This window comes from Scleropages formosus, chromosome 13, assembly GCF_900964775.1.
Source record: "Scleropages formosus chromosome 13, fSclFor1.1, whole genome shotgun sequence".
NCBI lineage: Eukaryota > Metazoa > Chordata > Actinopteri > Osteoglossiformes > Osteoglossidae > Scleropages > Scleropages formosus.
In genome coordinates, this window is record NC_041818.1 from 24,598,177 (window position 1) to 24,621,723 (window position 23,547).

The window sequence follows — 23,547 nt, forward strand, 5'->3', positions numbered from 1 at the left end:
TCCATCCCCACAAGATAACCGCTTCCTCTTCCACTGCAGCGAGAGGGGAGTCAGGGACATGTTCTCAACACACAGCTGTTTTCTGGGAATCGCCAAGCCAGGGGTCTCCCGACATACCGCAAGTGTGGATATTACAGTCATAAACCATCCGTTCTGACAGCGCCTGGTGGGGGCCGCTACGGCTGCGCAAGCAGAACCACCGCTTCTTCGCTTCTTAGGCCGAATTCTCCCGAATCCACCGTTCCCTCGGGCGTCGAGCCGGCCGTCACCTGACTTGGAGCGCGAACGCTGACCCGCTGGGCCTGGCGTCAGCTTACATCTGCGGGGAGCGTGTTGTTGCCGTAAATTCCATCGCGATCTTGAGCAATGTGGGGAGGCCTCCCTGCCAGGGCTGGAGAGGACCCAGGACAGCCTGCGCTCCCCCGCGTTTGACTTAATGAGCCTGTGGAATGCGCCTCTGGAGTCGGAGCGGGTCTGGCACCTCCGCTCCTGCTCCTTAAAACCAAACAAGTGATTAACTGCACTTTTGCAGGACATTAAGGGTGTATCGCTATGCAGGTGTCCATGAGTGGAGCTCCACCGAAAATGCCGGGGGTGATGTTTTATATCTTATTGTTCATACAACCTGCATCCTTTCCAGCTTTGTACCCTGTGCTTCCAGGATAGGCTCCGGAGCACCAGGATCCTGCACTGGATAAGCAGTTATAAGTAACGCATTGATTAGTTAATGAATTTGTACAGCTGGGTGAGTTTTACTGGAGCAATTTGTGGTAAGTACCGTGCTTAACAGTAATACAGTAAGAGCAGAGATGCACAACCTGGGTCCTGCTGCAATGCCAATGGCCTGGTATAAAGGGACCGAAAGGGGTTTGTGAGCTGGAAGTGAGGTTTTTAAATGTCAGATAGACGGGTGCTCCACGTGTGTGTTTTATACGTTTTCGTGGCTTGTGGCTCCAACTTCGAGTTCTTTCAGCTTCCTGTTCTAGCAGAAGTGTTCCTCTGTTCATTTCCACCTTTTGTTGTGCAGCTTCCATTTCCACGGCAGGCTTTTGTTTGCTGTCCTCCCCGTAATGGAAATTCCCAGTCCCTCAGAGGGCTGCCTCGCGCCGAGTCCTTGCGCTCATCGAGAGATGAATCGCATCCTGATGTAATGAGGTCCTTTGCAACTTAGAAAATTGAAGGAAAAAAAAAAAGCATATTTTCCCATCTACCGTGAATCAGAGGCCAAAGTTAAAAAATCTGAACTCTTCACTGAGTCTTTCTACAGGCTTCATGATACCTCGGTAGTATATTGAGTTATGAAACTCAACATTAAATCTATCATTTATTAAGCAGACGCTTTCCTCCAAAGTGACTTCTAATGAACTCTATGTAGTGTTATCAGCCCACACACCTTATTCACCGCGGTGACTTACACTGCTAGATACACTACTTACACTGGTCCGCTCATCCATACATCAGCGGAACACACACACACAGACGCTCTCTGTCACTCACACACACTGTGGGTGAACCTGAACAGCATGTCTTTGGAGTGTGGGAGGAAACCAGAGCACCCAGAGGAAACCCATGCACACACCGGGAGAACATGCAAACTCCACACAGACCAAGCAAAGATGGAACACAAGTCATCTGACACCACCCAGGCGTGGTGAGACAGCAGCACTACTCACTGTACTACTCTGCCACCCAAGAATTTTAACACACAATAGTTGATATGATGTATTTTTTTTTCCTGTCCAGACGTGCATATGTTCAAATCCCAGTCTGGATGTAACTCCTGTATCCTAAAATAAGGTACATAATCCTGATGAGCAGGTGTGATTATTTTCACCATGGATCAGATCAAGGACCATAAGGGAGGAAATAGAAATAAGTCTTGGGTTGTTCCGACTTCTCAATTCAGTCCTGGTGTCCCAGACCGCCTTGGCGTGGCTCGCTTTGTAGGACAGAGCCGAATGGGTGTGGCAGCATTGCGGCGGCATGGTGTCAACGCTATTTCTGGAGTGCGGAGTCCAGCCCTACAACTTCCTTACCTTTCCACAAATAAGTTCTCCCTCATCCGAGCATCCCTCCCCAACCCTCCACCCCCGTGACTCAGTACTTCACCCGACGTCTGTGGTGATTCACCGGGAGCAGGAAACGCATTATATACCATGTAATCAGATGCAATTTTAACCGTTGCCATGGCAGTGTTGCTGCTCAGCTGGAAAGTTACTCTCTAAGCCATGTGTTGGCAGCCTTTCATCTGCAGGGTTATTGCAAAAGGCCCTTCGTGGGGCTTAAGGACATTCCGAAAGTGTGTGTATGCAGCGTCCTCTCGTAGACCGACGATAATTGATGACCCGGCTCAACGAACGTGTCACGAAAGAGCGAATCTGAACTTCGGCGGAGGAACGGTGGGAAATGAGGTCCGCTCGATGTCGGCCTCTGAAGGAGACACCGACCGGGCCACTGTGGGTCATCGTCACGAGCTCAGACATCCAGCTGAGGAAATTTCGCCGTCATGGCAGCAAAAAATGTCACACATTTTCCTTGACAACATCCCCCGTTCCTCAGAAAATGGGAGAGGTCCTATTTTGAGCTCGGCCTCGTGGTTTTATACCCGCGCCGTCCCAACGCCCACCTCCTTGCCCCTCCCCTTTGGGCTTTTAAAACCAGCCTGTGTGTGGAGATAGCTTGGAGAAGCCAACACACACACAGAGTCTGGCCAGAGCTGCTTACACAGACGCCTTCCTGGAATCCCTCCCGTCTCCCTCTCACTCCGACACACTCGCGCACACGCACGGACTTAGTAGCGCACACTACCTCCATTCCTGGGACACTTTCTCTCCCTCTCTCTGTTGCGCTGGTTGGGACCGTGGTGGGATAACTGGCACTTTCTGGAAGAACTTCACGACCGTGGGACAGGAAAACATGGAGAAGGGACCCAACATCGAGCTTTTCATAAAGGTCAGCTCTTTTCTTCATCCATCCGCACCTCAGTATGTTTGCTTTTGCCAAGAAAAGCCTGATGATCTGAACCGTATGCAAATGTACTGGTTTTACTTTTGATTCCCTTTCTTTAACTTTGCCTGAAAGCTATTCGGATTAACATGTGATGGTGTGACCTTGTCACGCATTTTAAGCGGGCTCATCGAAACCGAGCTCGGCGTAACATCGCACCAAGCCATGTCTGAATTCCACCGGTTTTTCTTTCCACCTCCAAGAGATGTTGCGCTTATTCGCATGAAGGTAGGGCTGGAAGTGCTCACGGATCGTTTACTTTTCCGAAGGGGTGGGCTTCGCCGTTCCTCTTGGTACTGGTAGCGAAAAGTCGGGTTTTTTCCTGCTGGCTCTGCACGTTGTCCTCTGGAACTCCGGAAGAGCGGAAGAAATTTTCCAGATTTTCCAGCTGCTGCTCATTGAAAGAAAGTTTCCGAAGTTTCCAGCTGCTTCTCGCTCAACTTCTGGTGCCGCTGAGCTTTTGTTGGCGTCTCGTGAAATGATCTTGCACCCCTCGCTTATCGGTTTCCTCCCAGCCAGTGTGCGCAAGAGGCCCCGTCTTATCACCGCACGGGCAAAGGGACGGGGGGCCAGAAGATTCCTCCAGGCATTCTCCCTCCCTTTGGCACCCAGCCCCCGTTCGCATCACGTGGACGCCAGACCGTTCGACCTCGCTTGCTGTCATACCCTCCTTAGATTCACCCGTTTTTTTTCACCTGACTCATAAGCAGGGCTGCACCTCCCCTGGCTTGGCCACGCCCCCTGGAAACACCCATTTGTTTACCAGACATTGGTCGAAGCTCTGGCTCCCCACTCTCATCCTTTCCACAAACTGCCCCCGATACTTACGTAGGCCTCTGAGACCCCAGGGGTCGGACACAGCGTCAGGTCACCGAGAGATCGATCACTCCTGCAACACTTCCCTTCGTGTGTTTTCACCGACCGATCCACCCGTTCCTCATAACCAGGGTAACGGTGGGTAGGTGCCATCGAGTCGAGTCGACTCTTGGCGACCATTTGCATGGTTTCCAAGGTAAGGGAGGCAATGAAAGTGGTTTACCATGTGTTTGGAGTATGGGAGGAAACCCACACAAAGATAGAGAGAACACGAAACACCCACGCATACTGAGCAGGGATCGAATCCCAGATCTGAACCGCTGACCAGGCGCTGGAAATCCGCACCACCCCGCCGCACTATGTACTCACGACTAGGTAATGGAAAATGGTGTCTGTGGAAAGGTGGTGACAGCCTACTTACAAATTCCAGAGCAGGCCTGCGGTCGGGCTGCACTGTCCAGCTGCTGCATGCGAGGCCGTCCTGGGACGAGGGGAGACGTCGCCTCGCTCTGTACTCTGTCCTCGACCGTTTACGCGCATTGACGAGAAACCAGTCAGAATTTTCCAGAACGCTCTCCTTGGCATTCATTTCTGGAATCTCGCAAGGAAGTTCGCTGGAAGCGTTCTGACCGTGATAAACGAAACCATGAGCTGAAATGCACCGAATAAGCTAAAATATGCCGCTGCCAGATGTGCTCCATTCCCAGTTCCTGCTGTTTATTTGTCACGGCAGGGCACCAGCCAACCACGTAAACACGTGAACTTGTGTGGGTTTAAGTAAACACGGGCGCCCCGAACGGATGTCGGAGTGCGTTTTGCCGCTAATTCATATCCTTTAGTCGAATCAGATGAGCCTTTCTTCTCCGGGAAAAAAAAAAAGAGCTGGAATGCAGAGCTCTGGGACTCAGATGCCGGCCGCGACGTGCGAGTGACCTTGTCTGCTTTGGTCCACAGGCCGGCATGGATGGCGAGAACGTGGGGAACTGTCCCTTCTGCCAGAGGCTCTTCATGGTGCTGTGGCTGAAGGGCGTCCGCTTCACCGTGACCACCGTCGACATGAAGAAGTAGGCCTCCTGTCTTCAAACCCATACATTGACTCTCTTCGCTCAACTTTCACTTACAATATAGGATACCACTAACTATTTATCCATTTGTACAGCGGGGTAATTTTACTGGAGCACTTTAGGGTATGTACCTTGCTCAAGGCTATTAAAGCAGTAGTTGAGATTGAAACTGGTACTCTTTGGATCCAAAGGTTGCGGCTCTAACCGTGATGCTACCAGCTGCCCCCGCCCACAGGAGGAGCATAGATTTATTATTTAAATAACCTTCCATGGAAAGGTGCAAACAGTCACAAGATGTAAATTTATCACAGATACCGCTTGGCTTTGTGTATAAAGGTAATTCTCAAAGGATTTACAGACACAGTGGACATAAGAGGAGAAAAATGACCGTCTTAAAGGCCAAACCAGGGCTTCAGACAAAATTTTTACTTAGCTCGCCAACGATGTAAATGTAGCGTTAATCGAATCATCACGTGTTCCACCACCTCGCGTACATTTCTGGTGGTGGTTAGAAGGGCAGCGTTCAGCACTGTAGTGGTGTGCAGATCTCCAGATGGCGCGATGGGCTGGGGGTTGTGTTGCTTTCAGAAATGCGTGACTCCCCTTGAACTCGGCCCCTCTTTGCCATATTAGGAAACCTGCCGAGCTGAAAGACCTGGCCCCTGGGACCAACCCTCCTTTCCTGCTGTACAACGGGGAGCTCAAGACAGACTTCCTCAAAATTGAGGAGTTCCTGGAGCAGACGCTGGCCCCTCCCAGGTAGCATAATGTCCTCGCTATGGGTCGCCGTCTAGACCCGCTGCTACTCCCCACCTCGGAGCCCCGACCCACCCCACCGCTCTTTTCCACTCAGGTATCCCCAGCTGAGCCCGGCGAACAAAGAGTCTTTTGACGTCGGCGCCGACATCTTTGCCAAGTTCTCCGCTTTCATCAAAAACAGTCCGAACAACAGCGGTAAGAAAATGAGAAAAGCTACAGATTCCCTTTGACCGCACATTTTTATCTACTCTATTTGCTGTGGTCACTATAGTCTGGTGCATTTACAGAAGGTCAGGTCGAGGATTTTGACCAATTCTGGGTGAAAACGTAACGCTGCCAACAAATCTAAGCAGCTCTCTACACTTTATCGGAGCAGTATTCCTCACACTCACAGCTTTCCCTCACCTCCGGTTAGCTTCGCACAAAAATAGACTACAGCCTGTCTAACTACCGCTCTGTCCCCTGGTGGCTCTCTACTGCCACCTCCCTGTCCTCTCCCTTTCCCACATGCCAATGGCCCCGTCCAACGCGCAGTCCACGAGAAAGCCCTGCTGCGGGAGTTCAAGCGTCTGGACGACTACCTGAACGCACCCCTCCCCGAGGAAATCGATCACAACTCCACTGACGACGTCCTCGTCTCCAGCAGGAAGTTCCTGGATGGCAACCGGTTGACTTTGGCGGACTGCAACTTGTTGCCCAAGCTCAACGTCATAAAGGTAGGATGCTTCCTTTGCATCGGTATTCCTAGTGGGCGGAGCCCAAGTCTGCACTCCCAAGTCGGGACTCGTCAATCTGAGCTCATCAGAGCTCATCTCTCGAACTTCTATTGACTGACACAGCTCTTTTGACAGGTTGCAGCCAAGAAGTACTGCGACTTTGACATCCCCGCCGACTTCACCGGCGTGTGGCGCTACCTGCGAAATGCCTACGAACGGGAGGAGTTCAGCCACACTTGCCCAGCCGACGCCGAGATCGAGAGGGCCTACCTGAGCGTTGCCAGCAAGAGGAAGTGACCTCCCCCCCTCAGATCATCTCCCATGCTTCTCTTCTCGCTGTCCTGGTTCTCCAACCAGCCTAAACATCAGTGAAGGACTTGCCCCTTTGAAAGACCTGCTGCCATAATGAACCATCCTCAGGAACATCAGCTCCAGTATGTTCCAGTGAAGAGGATTTAATTCCCATCCAGGGTCTTCCATCCCATCTCATGAAGTCCAACAATTGAAAGGAGAAAAGTTGACCTGAGGGACTCTTGAGCGCATTTGTTCTTCCAGCAAGAGCAGACTAACAGTGAAAGGCAACAGTATCATAGTGAACTTCCTTCCTTTTGCCATTAAGCCCCAAGATAATTCCCAACTTCTGTACGCCGGAGGACAAAATAATCTAGTCTGCTGAGACTGGGCAGAGAATATTAAAATGATACACCACTTTTAGGGGATTTCTGTAATACCTTTGAAGAGTCCTGACTCTTGGAGTCACTGCTATAGATGAGCACTCAACTGTATTTGTGTCCATAGTGTAAATATTCATAAATATATTTTCATATATTCTTTCTACTGAGCACGAGATGCAAAATGTGCACACTGACACACTTTTGTGGTAACTTTAAAGTACGTAAATAATTGGAATTATCAGTGGAGACTTCTTTTCAATGCTCTTTCGCGAAACAGTTTTATTGGGTAGTCACTTTGCACAAATAGTCAATACGTCTTATGACATCTTGTAACATCCAGTCCTCACTCGGTGCACAATTATTATTGTGTTCTTTTTTTACTTGTGACCATTTCAGTTTCAATAAAATGCATGTTGCCATCAGTGGCTCAGATTATTGCTTTAAAATATTTCAGAATGCACTGGTCGGTCTTTCTGTATGACTGTCTGTATGTGTGTATGTGTGGGTGTGGGAGAGAGCGAGAGAGAGGGTCTTCTTGTGGAAAAAAAGTGATATTTACAATTAATTCCTCCACATACTGTTGCTATAGGGACGTGGTGGCTCATTGGTTTGGCCTGGTTCCTGCCCTCCTGTGGGTCTGGGGTTCGAGTCCCGCTTGGGGTGCCTTGCGACGGACTGGCGTCCCGTCCTGGGTGTGTCCCCTCCCCCTCTGGCCTTACACCCTGTGCTGCCGGGTTCGACTCTGGTTTCCCGCGACCCCGCTCGGGACAAGAGGTTTCAGACAGTGTTTGTGTATATGTATATATACATACTGAATGTGTAAAAATATCTCTATATATTTTTCATTACACCCCTGAACGTGACATTTCAAGAGATTCCATGACTGTGTCGTATGTGTTTATTCATATTTTATCATTTGATAATTTGTGCATTATGGTCTGTCTTATTTTTGAGGTCAATCCTGACCGAAATACAAAGGACAGAAGGACACGGTAAAATACCCAAAACCACTTTACACAGCCGTCTTTATTTCTAAACTCAATTAGTTCTCATTCCAACTTAAAAATATATTTTTTTTGTTCTAAATGTAAAAAAATGACACGGCATGCTGACTCGAGGCTATGAGATGAACCATTAACGTTGAGGACATTGTAGGGGTTTTTCCATGGACCGATGAAGCTCCTGCAGCTCGGCTGCGGCGCTGCTTCTTCTCCGTCACAATGACTGCTTTTAGTTCGTCACGCAGTACTTCCAGAAACAAGCTGTTTGTGGGGAAGAGAACAATTTAAAAAAAAAAAAAAAAAAACAACTGGGATCATTAAATGTCAGATGATCACAGGCACTTTACAGCAGAGGCTGGAAGACATCAGATCCTCATGAACACACACCGAGACACCGTCACAGAAAGTGTGAGAAAAAATCATGGTAAAGATTAAAAAGCTGTATATCTGACAAAACACGTCATGGATTATGCGTAGGGGGGAAATACGAGGGTGATTCAGAAAGTATCTGCAACGGTCTGTATCCAAATGAATAGAGATAACTGCAGAAACCTTTTGACTCGCCCTCATATATCATCGTCTGTTATGACTGAGATAAAAAAGCTCAGTAAAAACAGCAAAGTAGCCAAAAGCAGCCATTCATTTGTCACTCTTACTGTGCAAATCGTTGTTTAACACGGACGCGTTTCAAAACGCGGCATTGCCTCACTCAGAGAACATCGAGCTAATCTGCTGCAGATGTGCAGCTGTGATCTCACACACACACACACACACACACACACACACACACACACACACATTGACTCAAACTGCTTGTCTCAAGCAGGGTGATGGTGACCCGGAGCCTAGCCCAGCAACACAGGGTGTAGGGCTGGAGGGGGAGGGGACACACCCAGGACAGGATGCCAATCCGTCACAAGACATCCCAACCAGGACTCGAACCCCAGACCCCCCCAGTTGTGATCAGAAAAGGATTAAAATGTCGAATTAATAGCAAATGACATGGATGCAAAACATTTAAACCTGGAATATTGCAGCATAAAGGATGCTTACCAAAACAGCTGTATTTATTACACTAATACTTTTTCCAAAGTGACTTCCAATGCTAAGTTACTTATGACTGTTTACCCGTTTATGGAGCACAGCAGTTTTACTAGGGCAGAACAGGGTAAGCACCTTGCCCAAGGGTACTAAAACAGTAGATGAGATTTAAACCGGCAACCTTTGGATCCAAAGGCAGCAGATCCAACCACTATGCAACCAGCTGCCCCTTTTAATAACTGGCGCACTAATTTTGGAAATATAGACAAAAGACTAGTTACCAAAATATGTGTAAATTCAAACAATCAAGATGTAATATCATCTGAGGGTCTGTGACTCAATCTACGATCTATAAAAGGCGGGACTACCCAACTCATCAGTCCACCGCGCAAATGTTAAACGGTTCAATCACAACAGTAAACTGAAATCAGACGGTTCACTATGTTATTGGAACAAAAACCTCCCGGATTACAACGTTTAGGTTAAATAGCGCTGCCATTTAGCCCTAATACCGCGGTTTTATCCTCACCTCTCTGGTCTTACCTCTCTTGTTGGTCTTTGGTAGGCTCCGGTCGGGCTGCAGGAGTCCGTGTGACCGCAGGCTGTCCACAGCTGCCAGCTTCAGGACAGCTGTCTTTAAGTCGTCCACCTGGCATAAGAGCAGAGACAGCGGGAGGAGTCAGGTGGTGTTGGGTTTGAGACCGAGGGCTTGGGAGGCGGAGGCTGGTGGTCCCTGGAGGGGCTACTGCTGTTGTGACACTGAGAAAAGTACTGCCTTAACTTCAGCTGCTTTTGTGAAATATTCTATAACCTATACTTAATGTATGTCACCTAGGGTGAAATCAGAGGGTTCGACACCACGGTAAAACAAAAGCTGCTCTCTTACCATGTCCTTGATGTTTTCCTGCTGCAGGGAATCCTTTCCTCCTTCAAAGCGCAGAGATTGTAAATAAGACGAGGGCATTTCAAAAAGCAGTAAATATTTGTTAATAAACATCATATTCGGACACGTTTTCAGACGAATACTTTGGACCTCGCGTCCTTCTTAAATGCTCAGAGATCAACTTTGGCCTGTGCCTAAAAAACGCTACAGCGGAAGTTATGGCATCGTTCACCGAGATGTTCCACTGACTGTCTCGGCACCTTTAGTGAGTGTGTCGGTGGAAGTGCTTTGCTGGAGCTCGAAGGGGTACGAGTCTCTGGCACGCCTGCCGTCCCCGAAGTGAGCTTGCTCCCCTTCTTCGTCCGCGATCAGCTTCTGGATCAGGTCTGTCGGGATACAAGTTACTTTTCGAGTGCGATCGCCTTCCGTTTGAAAGAGCCAGAGCCCCGTTTTTTTCTTTGCTCTATGCACCATGGGTTTGCCGTACAATTCCAAGTAAAGATGTAATCTTGCAATATTTTTTGCCAAAAAACCAGACCGGCTCTGAAATTAACATTGTTTATTACCAAGTGAATTTGAGCTCTATGTGAAAATTCATCAATATCTTACAGAGCAGTTTTGACGCCTTTTTTTTTGTTTCTACGTCTCAGAGCAAAAGTGAGAACAAAAATCTCGAGAGTTATAACCCAACTCACTTAGGAGGTGAACTTTGGGGAAAAAAAACCCCTCAGTCTATGGCTTATACCAAACAAGTCCAAAACATTAATATATAAATATGCAACCAAAGTGGAAATTTGAAAACAGTATCATTGCACATTATATTTTTTGCATCCAAAAAGTGTGTTGTAGAAATGTTACTTCCTTTACTTCTGTAAATATTTCACTTTCACTCATTAACGAATGGAAAAAAAAAACCCAATAACATTACACACACCTTGCTCAGACAGTAAAACTGCTTTTTTTAAACAATTTACATTTTTTGTTTACAGGATACCTACATACAGGACACTAAATAAGAGAACCGTGAACAATAAATTAAACAAAAACAGAACAGCAAAAATAAACACCTCGCTCAAGTGCTGTTCCAATATTAAAAAATAAATATTTAGGAGTATAGGAAATTAATGAATATAAAGAGGGGAAAATATAGATGAAAAACTATAGAGTATATAAAAAAAATAATAATTTCTTTAACATTAAAACTCTGTACTGTAAACAGTAGTGCAAGTTCTCGGGTGGCACAGTGAATAGCTCTGCTGTCTCAGAGCGCCTGGGTGGTGTGAGAGGACACGGGTTTGATCCCTGCTCAGTGTGTGTGGAGTTTGCATGCTCTCCCTGTGTCTGAGTGGGTTGCCTCCAGGTGCTCTGGTTTCCTCCCACACTCCAAAGACATGCTGTTTACCCATAGCGTGTGAGTGACAGAGAGAGTGTGTTCCACTGATGTATGGATGAATGACCCAGTGTAAGTAGTGTAGCTAGCAGTGTAAGTCACCGCGGTGAATAAGGTGTGTGAGCTGATGACACTACATAGAGTTCAGTAGAAGAAAAGCCTCTGCTAAATAAATATCTGTTGATCAGAACTGAGCAAACATTCTGTAACAATTCCTGTATAGATGGCTGCGCCCCCTGTACTGGTTCATGGGACATGGTTCTGCTCATCTGCACATGGAATGCAGCCCCACAGTGAAAATCAGAAGTGACATAATAAAATCAGTGTAAAACCAATGAATAATGGAGCAAAAGCAAAACTTTGAACTGATTGACACCGTGACCTGTATTCAAAGAACACTTGACATGTATATTGTCCAGACCTTCCTCCCGGGCTTCTCTTTATATTCTTCTAGCAGAATCTCCAAGTCTTGTTCAAATTTGTTTACACATGTCAGTATTTGTTCATTTTTTGTATTCGTGTGTAAAAACGGGATTATCTCACCTACCTGCCGGAGGCACCAAGCTGGATTCCGAGTACAGCGGAAATGTCTGGCTCCTCCTGGCAGAGCAAAACACTGCCAGCATGTAGAACAGCACCCAGGTCAGCATGGCGGTGGCTCCTCAGCTCTTCTCTGCCCTGCCCTGCCTGAACCACTTGACTTTTATCTCCTCCACGATCATCCATCTCGACAGGGATCAATACTTCTCGTGTCATATCAGCCAGCGTGTTAACAGTTTTGACGTACGGGCGCCGTTGTCAGAGATGTGGAAGCAGAGCGGGGTGGGGTGAGAGGGCACCGTGCTCTGTCCTTACATCTATCCTGTCTTTCATTACTGAGAGTCTGACAGATATTTACTCTTTACCACAATGATGAGTATATGGTCAAGCTCCATGGTAGACAACCCTTTTCTCACATAAGCTGTCTGATCTGTCTGATTCATGAAAAACAATAGTGGAAACTTAGAACTTTTAGTATTCTGGAGGTTACATACAGTCATGGACTATAATCAACCTAGTGATATTCCTCTTTGTTTATTTTCACCACTTATTGAGTAGCACTGCTGTCTCACAGCGCCTGGGTGGTGCGAGAGGACGTGGGTTCGATCCCCTCTCAGTCTGTGTGGAGTTTGCATGTTCTCCCCGTGTCTGTGTGGGTTTCCTCCGGGTGCTCTGGTTTCCTCCCACACTCCAAAGACATGCTGTTTACCCGTGGCGTGTGTGTGTGTGTGTTCCACTGATGTATGGATGAATGACCCAGTGTAAGTAGTGCCTCTAGCAGTGTAAGTCACTGCGGTGAATAAGGCATGTGGGCTCATAACACTACATAGAGTTTGTTGGTAGTTGCTTTGGCTAAAGAAGTAAATGTTTCTGTTGTTACCAGCAACAAAACAATTAATTCATTCATTTTTATGTATTGTTCACAATATATTGAATCTGAAGGTGTTGTAATTATTGAATTCCTAGTCATGATCTCTTAAGTACACCTTAGAATGGTAGAGTAAAAGGGTTGTCCAGATTGTACTGCCTACCCTGCTGCGGTCGATTAGCCTGATGTTTATGTTGCATTTACCCTCATTGAACAAATTTGATCATTTCATAAGAATGTTGAAGTTTTTCTTTAATTCCAATTTGCCTTTCAAATGACAATCACGTGTTCATATTAGTTACAGTGCAGAAATGAAATGAAACTAATATTTAGACCATTTGAATTTCACTTGAGCCATATGTTGTGAAGCTTCACCTAGAGAAGTGAGACTGTATTTTATGACAGTCAAGTGCCCTGCTTTCAAATGGGGTTATAACCTGTACTCCGTCAAAATGAAAGGTTTCTAATATAGCAGGAAAGGGAACATTACCAAATGACGTGATACTTTGCTCTCTGATTAATGAACCTGTCAAACAATATATGATATTTCTGTGGAAAACACGCAGCTCTGCTTCTGTTCTTCATCCATCCCATCACAGATGAGGAATGGTGTCTGAACATGGGGTGATGATGGTGCTCAGAAAGACTCCGCAAAGCAATGCTTTGCTGCACATTTAATATCGTCAAGACTTTAATCCTTTTCACTTGCTTGTGGCAGGTGCTTTGCCCATCTTATACGGATTTTCATTGATTTATACTCCATAATCTATTTTTCATACTCTTACAAACTTTCAAATAAGAGACCATTGTCAAGTCAGTATGTAAAAAGATGCATGTTGGGTTATAACTTGGATTTTGCCTAATAGATCAAATAAATAAGATTGCGTGATGTGCAATGTTTTCACCAATGGGCTGCTCCGGAAAAAATAATATCAGTAAATTGATATTATTCACTAAAACTTAAGGCTAAAAATCCTTTTCAGTGAAAAATATTATTATTTCATAAGCAGTACTGCCCTAAGCATAGAACTTGACATTTCCTGAATAGTAGGTTTGTCATATTCATAGAGATTTGACTGGCAAGTCATAGTTACAGTTGAGTGTACATTAATTAAATCACCAGCAAAAAAACATGCAGAATTTTCTTGCAAGTCCACTTATAATCACTGAATTTTGCAGTGAATGTGATTGGGTTTAGTCTGGGATATTTACAGTACTTACTTATACAGCACTAAGGATGTTGTCTTGGTGATGCTCTGGTTATTAATTACAATGCCTTCCCTTTGAGTCGCTTAATACATTTGTGCTGATGTATTAGTGGTGTTACAGAAATGGTGGGATTTAATCCCTGGCCTCCACAGATAAAGCAGCCTAAACCCAGTACCTTTAGTTATTGCACCACATTACTGCTGAGCACCAATTTTTTATGGGTTTGATTTGGCTTAGCATTTACTTAAACTCTTTATTGTGACTCTTTCCAGAAATTAACCTCAAATTTTGGTGATAATGATTTAACAGATACGCTTTTTGTAGAGATGCTGGTTTGTGAAATGTTATTTACAGGCCTTAGCATTTAGATTTCACATATTATATTTATTCATTTTGCAGATTCTTTTCTCCAGAGCAAAGTCCAACAAAGGAGAAAACAACAGAGTAAATAGAGTATTTGCTCTAAATCCATCTTTTCTTCTGAGTTTAGGTCATTAGCCCATTAGATTTTGTAATGTTAGGTTTTGTTTGAGTGTAAAGCCAATATAGAAGAGCATTTTAACTGAATATTTGTCATTGTCCAACATTAAACACAACTCTTCAATGGGCTACCATATAACTTTTTTAGTTAACATCTAGCTGCTGCAGCTTGAAGGGTAATGATGAGTTGAACTTTTCCTAGTGGACAAGGATCTCATGTCAAAGAGGGTATTTTGAAAAGGAAAGCTCTAAAATCTTTTCAAATTACCCTTAGACTGAACTTTAATATGTCGTCTCTCATCATGTCCCCAGTCAAAGGTTGACTGGACTATCTGTCCAAAGCAAAGAAAGACATGTCACCTGTGTAGATAGCAAACAACTGCTCTGCATTTTACATAAACTGGATTTTCTCTTTTTGCTACAACAAATGTTTCAGTAGCCATGTCTTTCTGCTGAAGGACTGCAGTTTGAAAGCTCCGAGTTCCTCTTATGCGTATTTTCATTAAAAAATCGGACGGCACAGTGGCACAGCAAGTAGTACTGCTGTCTCACACTGAGGACATGGGTTCAATCCCTCCTCAGTGTGTGTGGAGTTTGCATGTTCTCCCTGTGTCTATGTGGGTTTCCTCTGGGTGCTCTGGTTTCCTCCCACAGTCAAAAGACCTGCTGTTCAGGTTCACTCATAGTATGTGAGTGACAGAGTGTTTTCCACTAATGTATGTATGAGTGACCTAGTGTATCTAGCAGTGTAAATCACTTTGGTGAATAAGGTGTATGGGCTGGTAACACTACATAGTATCCACTGGAAGTTGGTAAGGAGAAAAGTGTCAGCTAGATAAATAAATGTAAATTAAAGTCTATTACATTTAGCTGATGCTTTTCTCCAAAGTGCCTTATAATGTTATGGTATTTTTTAAGCGGAGCAAGTATGTTACTCAAGGGTACTACAGCCAGAAGAGGTGGGAATCGAACCTGTGACCCGGCTTTAGGTCCCAAGTAGCTCTACGCAACCAGCTGTCCCCTTACCAACTGTTGTTGTCTGAAATTGTTAAGTATTATGTCACCATTTTAAATTTGTTACGTATTATCCCAGTATTTTCAAATGAATGTTTAAAATAAGTTCTAACGTTAAGGTCCGTTAAACTCGTACTAAAAGAACCAGTGGCTGAAGGCGCGTATAATTCACTCTCGCAGCAAAACAGGAAAGTTCGCCTCGTGTGACTCCCACAACCGGAAGTGACGCCCGTTAAAGGTTCCTCGCGGCAGCGGAGTTGCAGTTACACGGTTAGACACGGGCGCACGAGCGAAGCAGAGGTGAATTACGCGACGGGCTGAGGTAACGAAGGCAAGATAACAACGGCTTAAAAATAATATTTTTTGTGGTTTTTTTTTTTTTTTTTCCTTCTTCTTCATAACACCTTCAGTGTTGTTGTTGTTGTTTCTGGGGAGCTGTACTGTTCGCTGTCTAGCTGTAGTCTTTTTAAAAAAAAAAAAATGTATTAAAATTTAACAAGTGTTGACCTCTGACAGAATAATAATGTCGTAAAGTTGTGACAGGTAATAAATTTACGTATAATAGACTCGTCGGCTTGGGGCGATGATTGTCGAAAAATGCGCCGTAAAACGTGTGGTTGTCAGAGCTAACTGTCGATACGATATCCACCATCATCAACTCGACTCCATTTATTTGTAATAATATTTATTTTTTCAAAGTCTCGACGCCGAAGTTTCATATCTTGTGGAAGCTGTGCTCATACGATGGTCCTTCGTTTATAAAACAACGTTCGTTGTATCTATTCTATGTCAGTCGAATTGGGTGTACGACCCATGTCATGTTGATTACACGCGAGTATTTTTCCCGGACGAAAAGTTTAAAAACGTAAATCTTTTCCATTTGCAACCGGTAATTAAAATTAGTTTTCTTCTTATATTTATTATGTGACGCTATAGTATTGCATTCATTGAATGCATCGTCTGACAGTTGCAGTTTAATTTAATCGCAGCGTATGAATTTGGGCTGATCTGTCAGTACTTGCGCTGGGAGCTGTGACTCCATGTTAGTTGATTAAGCAACAGTCTGGTACAGTATTGCCAGGGTACTAAGTACAGCATGAAAACCTTACTTATTCTGACCTGCTTTGCTGTGTGTTTTTTCCATCGTGCAGCTTCGAACATGCTGTCGGAGGGCAGTTCCTTCATTAAGGGCCTGCTGCTGGGGAGCGTCTTCTGTCTGGTGGTGTCTCTCCTGGGGAGCTTCAGCCCCGGTGGCTGGCAGTCCAGTCCCAGCAGCCATCTCCACCACCACATCAAGGCTCCCAACAAGGAAACCCTCCAGGGGCTGCCCGAGGCCCAGAGGCTGGAGCTGAGCCAGAGGGTACGGGTGTACTGCGCTATCATGGTGCAACCCAAGGACCTGGCCCTCTGGGTTACGGCCAGGGACACCTGGAGCAAGCACTGCGACCGGGCGGAGTTCTACACATCAGAGTCCTCCAAAGCCGTAGAAGCAATAGACCTGCAGGAGCAGGACGAGTGGGCTAGAATACGCAAGGCCCTGAGACATGTGTATGACAATGCCGGGGACCTGCGCTGGTTCTTCTTGGCCCGCCCCACAACCTTTGCCATCATCGAGAACCTGAAGTACCTGGTGCTGGACAAGGACCCCAAGCAGCCCTTCTATATTGGGCGCACTGCAAAGTCAGGGGAGCTGGAGTACGTGGAGTATGAGAGCGGCATCGTCTTGAGCCACGAGGCCCTGCGGCGTCTAATGGAGGTCTTTGAGGACACGGAGAAGTGTCCGGAGCGTGGGCGCACACTGTGGAAGCTGAGTGAAGAGAAGCAGCTGGCTGAGTGTCTGAAGTACCGTGGTGTGTTTGCTGAGAACGGGGAGGACACGCAGGGCAAGGGACTTTTCAACAGCAGGAGCGTGGGCTCGCTCATCTCTGCCAGCCTGGCCCAGGACCCTCTGGATGTTGTAGAGAGCTGCTGTTCAGACATGGCTGTCACCTTCTCTGGAATGACACCCAACCAGATGCAGGTCATGATGTTTGGCGTTTACAGACTTCGTCCTTATGGACACACCTTTCACGACACTTTGGCTTTTCTGCCCCCAGTGGGCTCAGAAAACGACTGATCGCAGCCCCCTGAAGCGGGGGGTGCTGGCCGAATGTGTCAGTTGCAGTGGACCCAAAGCCTGACCAGCTTGCACAAATGTCTGCTCGCTAATTAATCCCATTTAGTAGATGGCCTGTAAAACACTGACACGCAGACAGCAAAACTCATGTTGAAACTGCCCAGCTGGGTGCACTTAAAGAAAATTCTACTCAGACTGGAATACCATGTGCTGGTGAGGAAAAGTGAACATTTTTAATTATTGACTGTGGCATTATACCAAAAGAACAAAGTTGAAAGTCAATATTATTCATTACTTTATGCATATGGCCTAAACAATAATTTGATTTTTTTTTTTTTCCTGCTATTCATCTTCACTTTTTTTTTTCTCAGGCAGTGGAGAACAGTGAACATACATGCAAAGGCACATAAAAGTAAATCATTAATTTTTTTATGTTTTAATTCAGCCTGTGGAACTTGAGGTCCACCCATATATTGCTGGGTGGGAATTAGTGTTTCAGAAATTGACAGTATATGAAACTTAAAGCTAAATGTTAGCCTTTAAGTTGTCTCATTGAAATATTTGAATGCATCTAATGAAAATGGCAATGGAAACTTTTTTTTTTTTTTTTTTTTTTTTTTGCACTCATTTGGAAAGCTTGGTTTCCAAAAGAGATTTAAAATCTAGCTTTGAAACAGCTTTCTGAGACTGCATCCTAAGGACAGACAGTAATGGATCCATGGACAGCTACAACAAAAGTAGTTATGGTATGATACTGAATGTTCTCTGGGTGATGCGACCTAACAAGGAGTCTGGCTTAAGTAGTCGCCCAGTAAGTGTTTCTTGGTACATAACAGTTGGGTGTGACATAGGAGTGGAGACTCAGATCTTCCAGTAAACATTCAAGTGATGTCATAGGGCCCTTGACTTAAACCCTTAGCAGGTGCACATCTCACTTGTACCAGCCTTTGGTGTCCTTGTTGACAAGCCCTACACTTAACTGCCCTTAGTACTCGTCATGCTGCTGTCACATGAATAGGGCCAACTTGGAGATACAGGTGTGGCCCAGCTATGTAAAAGAAACTGAAAGACAGGTGTGTACAGGTGCTAAGTGAAGTTGTGACGTTGGCATGACACCTGTTGCATGAAACGGTCAAAATGTGTGGTGTTAATTTTATACTGTTCATTGTACAGTCTTCAAGGACAAGTCTAAGAAATGTAACTAGAGTACTGTATACATACGGAAAGAATTTTAAAGGCTTTACATTATATAGAGAGAAAACTAAAAGTTGCATTTTGATAAGTAAATACTTCTGAGGACACCACTCTTACAACAGAAGCATCCATGTCACTATAAAAAATGTCTTGTATTTGCCTGCTCTGTGCAAGCAGTTTTGTAGTTACAATTTTGCAAATCTATTTCAACCCACTTGTACCAGCTTCAGACATGGGCTTCTTTTCAGACACCAGAATAGAAATCTTATAAAATATCATACTGCTTGTTAGTTGTATTTTTGAGTAATTTTTATACTCTATGAAATTAAGGTGGTAATCAAATGATTTAGTGACATGTTATTTTAATTCACTTTTGCTATTAAAGAATATTTTTTAAATTTTGGTATTTTTTCCCTCTGTGCATTCAGCTGTATTTTCCTCCAACTAATACACCTTAAATGCCTTTCCAGCATTTGTGTCAAGGCTTACAGTATTATACTGCAACTAAAATTATGTGGAACAGTTGTGCAGTAGGTTAAAAAGATGACACAGTTAAGCTATAGAACAAAAGACTGTTTCTGTACCTTAAAGCAGAACCTACAATCCATTAATATCTCATATACCTTCTCACTCTCTTAAGGCTTGTTTTTGATTTAATCAGTGGCTTTTCAAAATTTAAGTAGTTATTCTTTCATGCAGTCAGCACAAGATGCAAATGTAATTATGATCTAAATGCAGAACTTTATTGAGCATTATGTTAGGATCAAATCAAAGATACAGACGGTTACATGAGTAATTCTGTAGATGCAAAATAGCAGTCAGCCAACATGAAGGCCCCTCCCACAGCTTCAGCTGTGCAGAGGAGATTTGGGGAGGGGTCTTCACTTGTACGTCTTCATATGCCATAATCCATCGTTCAGATAGTGAACATTTTCAATTCCAATGCCCTTATTGACCTTCTCTCTATTTGTGTTTGGAATGAAAGAGGACATACAAGAAAGATGTTAAACCTGAGACGAAGCTTCCCAAAGCTAAGAGAGAGACACCAACGTACTTGGTAATACAGTGCAAAATACAATGATCCACAATGTGTCAAACAGAGGTGCTGCTTACATGTCTTCTGCTGACATTTTCATCACACCAACACAGAGCGCATGTTGCTTTCCTTCTGCCATAATGGCCTTCAGCAAAAATCGAGTGAAGAAAACAATAACTCAAGAGGGAAGAAATAAGACATTTTCAAACACTAATCTGATAAACCAAAGCCTACATCTATTTAGCCCATTCTCGCACTGTACAAGTACTTCTGTAACTACAAATGTTGGCTAATGACTCTGCAAATCCGTAAACAATTCCATGCCAACTTTTCCACTTGTTCTAAATAACATCAAAATAACATTTTTCCCCATTGTATCACATCTGTAAAGTTGGTAAAGGATACAACTATCGTGTCTGCAGCAGCTGGGTAAAGTTTTGCCCCAGGTGAAGTGAGCCCTGGGCACATGATATTGGCTCCGCTGAGGACAAATTTGATGGCCCCTTTGTCTACTTGCTGATGAGGAAGAATGAATGGATCTGAGAATAAAAAATATTTTTAAAAAAATCAAGTTGGAGACTTAAAACATGAACAGACCTGGCTTGTTCCCATATTGCTTTAAATTAAAATATATTATATATAATATATATATATATCACAAAGCCTTTTGGGAAGCCATAGAAATACAGAAAAGTCACTTTCACCCATATCATTGTAAATATAGGTCTTACACTTGTGGAGCAGTCTGAGTGTGGGGTAGAAAGGTCCTTCCCTCTGTCTGAAGAAAAGCAGTTCTCCATTTACTGTTAAGATTTCAATGTGTTCATGGCTGTAAGAATAATGCAACAGACCAAATATAAATACACCACTCGATAAATGGACTCAAACGATGAATTAATCTGATTATGTAAAGAATCAATATACATTCATAGAACCCAACACAGCTCATTCATGCAGCTCTGTGCTAAAACTGTTTATGGCAGTACTGCAGTATCTACTGAAAACTCACCCTATGGTTAAAACTGGTCCAAATATTAGCCTTTATTAATCATATCATGTTATCTCCAAAAAAACTTTACCAAAACACAATATTTCTCAGATATGCATCAAAATTCTGTTGATACCCAGCTTTCACGTAATTAACTTTTCACCAATACTAACTATTTTGAGAAGTATTTAGGCTGGTATAACAATCCAAACTGCCCGCCAAGGTTTCAACCAATGCTCAAACAAATAGTGATGCAAACACTGAGTGACCTTAAGTTTTTCAAAAGAAAAAAAAAACAAATAGAAGTTGAACAAGCTGCAAAAGTGAAGTACATGCCAGTGAAATGCCACCTCTGCATAATTCTCAACCTTGATATAATACTTCCAGCTCTAAGTTGATGTGCAGTTCTTGCCTGTCCTTCAGGGAAAATAACATACTTCTACATTGTTTTTAATTTTCTAATAATGATGCCTTTTCACTGTTATGGTTGTTTTTAGGAATTTGTGAATTTTTTTGTGATGTGTGTGAGAAATGAAGGGAATCGAAGAACTGCAGGTGACCATAAACACTCCGGTCTAGCTCTGTGGCAGGATTCTTTACTGGGTTTTCTTATTTATAATATGTCACAAGCACTCCTGCCAGGAGACTAAAGCCACCAGGCATGTGCACAAACCAGTTTCCCGGCTCACCAGAGGGAGGGCCTCTCTGCCCCCGTGCTGCCTGCAATCTGCTGAATGGAAAAACAGAAAAGGGAGCCTGTCTAATGCTCCGTCTTCATCGATAACAACCTCCTGTTATCTCCCGTGGAGCTTTCAGGGTTGCTTACATTTACCTATTTGGAAGATGCTTTTCTCCAAAGCAACATACTTCTCGGTAAACAAAAGTGCATTTCACCAACAGACAGGGATACTGATACAGACGTAAGATACTAGAAGTGCAGTCACTCAGTCCAGTACCACTATTTCCCTGGTCACGCGAGCAGCTGCATATATAATTGATGAAGAGGCCCTTGTCCGCACCGTGTCACTTTCAACTGGCAAACTTTCGAATAGCAAAACTGGTCCGTATTCAGTTCGGAAATCAGGGACCAACTGTGGCAGCAACCTTCAAATACATATTAAAAATATGACATATCAAAATGATCATAAATAACTGAGAACTGGGAAGCTTCATCTCATCTTTCCTCTGCCAGGCAGAGCGGAGCGGAACGGAACCACCATACACAACAGTCATCGATTTCAACATGTTTAAAAACAACAATTTTTTTGAAAATGAAAACTAATTGTGATTGTGATTAATCTTGTTGCTTCATCAACATCACCGTAGGGCATTTGGATGTGACTAAACAGTGAAAATGACGGCGTCATCCCGGCCAGATTTACCATCGCACTATTTTGACCGGGTCCTTCTTTGGCATGATTTGGTTGAGCCATGAGTCGATGTCGGGGAACTGCTCCAGCAGCTGGTTTTTAATGCCTTTGATAACTGAGGTCTTCAGCTGGATACAGTTGGACACATTTTCCTTCTCGTCAAATCTGAAATGCAGTGGGTGGGGTGGGTTATTAAAGCACTTGTGCAATGCTATTTGTAGACCCATCAAAAAACACTTGGTGAAAAGCAGCACAAACTAAAGCAGGAAGGAAATTTGGCCCATGGGCCATGATGACGGCATGACACTGACACCACCAGCAGCAAACATAGACAACAAAAACATTCACTGTCATTACTCTGAAACAAACATAGGTACATATATTCAAATAAAAATATACACATCCTAATCCAATCATCACTAAGTTAAGTTATATTTTGTTCATGTGATGTGGATATTTAGGAGAAAAGTAACTGTCACTTCTCCTGCTACTACTAGCCTAGCAGCTGTGGAAGCGGAAGGTTAGAGCAACAAATTTACATTGAGCGGCAAACCTCACTTTTTAAACATCCTCAAGGTCCTCTTCCTCTCAATATGATGGTCCCTGTTATTTTTTTGTTGACGACGGTGTCTCTAAAGAGCATTAATCCCTTCGCTCGCGCCCGATATCCACGCTTCCCGTACTCCACATACAACTTTGCGACACCTACTGTCAGTTTGCGGCATGATTTGCGACAGTGCTGGGGGAAAGCCTGCAAAGGTGAAAAAAACTTTCCCATGAAGCGCCCCCGCACGGTCAGCGGTGGTACTTTAACATTTAGCAGGTACACTAATCATGCTCCGTTCATTCATGCATTCAGAAAGTTATACAAACAAGCATTGTCTTATTTTGAGCCTTATTGTAGTAGACCTAGCATTGTAAGTCACACTGAACAAAGATGCCAGTGGAATACTAATTAATAATGGGTTTACATCGCTCTAGAGAAAAGTTTGTGCTACATAAATAAACGTACCCCTGTTGACATCACTACAATTACAACCAATGGTAATACTGATTTCAGTGTTGTTATGAAAATGCTTTGTAGAACTTTAGGCACCATTTCTGAATTAAAAGTTACTAACGATCCCCATCGGATGCTCGCCACACTACCGCGGTAGAACAAGTCAGTAACAACCGACACTGTCTTGTTCATTACATCATGTATCGGTCACAGGTTCTGCTCTACATTTATATTAAAAGATTTCTGTTTTACAAAACTTGTTTGACACTAAAGTTCAATTCCGTAAGGAATGCATCCGCACGCGCGGACACGTGGTGTCGCTCCGGAGCCGTGTTGACGTCATGCAAACCCGGCCTGTTTACATGCGCAAAGAGCGCTCGCG

The 23,547-nt window shown here is 44.2% G+C and overlaps 3 protein-coding genes across 4 annotated transcripts; 2 read left to right on the forward strand and 1 right to left on the reverse strand.

The window, feature by feature from the left end:
- The first annotated feature begins 2,666 nt into the window (after positions 1-2,666).
- clic2 (chloride intracellular channel 2) lies at positions 2,667-7,454 on the forward strand. Its single transcript, XM_018733846.2, has 6 exons — positions 2,667-2,952; positions 4,777-4,886; positions 5,520-5,645; positions 5,740-5,840; positions 6,180-6,361; positions 6,497-7,454. The coding sequence occupies exons 1-6, from the start codon at positions 2,917-2,919 to the stop codon at positions 6,656-6,658; spliced, it is 717 nt and encodes a 238-aa protein (XP_018589362.1). The 5' UTR covers positions 2,667-2,916; the 3' UTR covers positions 6,659-7,454.
- Positions 7,455-15,694: 8,240 nt separating this feature from the next.
- Positions 15,695-18,191, forward strand: c1galt1c1 (C1GALT1-specific chaperone 1). Of its 2 annotated transcripts, none has more exons than XM_018733456.2 (2): positions 15,695-15,792; positions 16,613-18,191. In XM_018733456.2, the coding sequence occupies exon 2, from the start codon at positions 16,621-16,623 to the stop codon at positions 17,575-17,577; it is 957 nt and encodes a 318-aa protein (XP_018588972.1). In that variant the 5' UTR covers positions 15,695-15,792; positions 16,613-16,620; the 3' UTR covers positions 17,578-18,191. The 2 variants fall into 2 exon arrangements, with proteins under 2 accessions (XP_018588972.1, XP_018588971.1); XM_018733455.2 differs by having other exon boundaries at positions 15,695-15,783.
- A 1,301-nt stretch (positions 18,192-19,492) lies between these two features.
- mcts1 (MCTS1 re-initiation and release factor) lies at positions 19,493-22,898 on the reverse strand. Its single transcript, XM_018733462.2, has 6 exons — positions 22,724-22,898; positions 22,178-22,330; positions 20,539-20,636; positions 20,213-20,346; positions 19,885-19,952; positions 19,493-19,734 (listed from the first exon to the last, which is right to left on the reverse strand). Exons 1-6 carry the CDS (start codon positions 22,732-22,734, stop codon positions 19,653-19,655), a joined length of 546 nt encoding a protein of 181 aa, XP_018588978.1. The 5' UTR covers positions 22,735-22,898; the 3' UTR covers positions 19,493-19,652.
- Between the last annotated feature and the right edge of the window lie 649 nt (positions 22,899-23,547).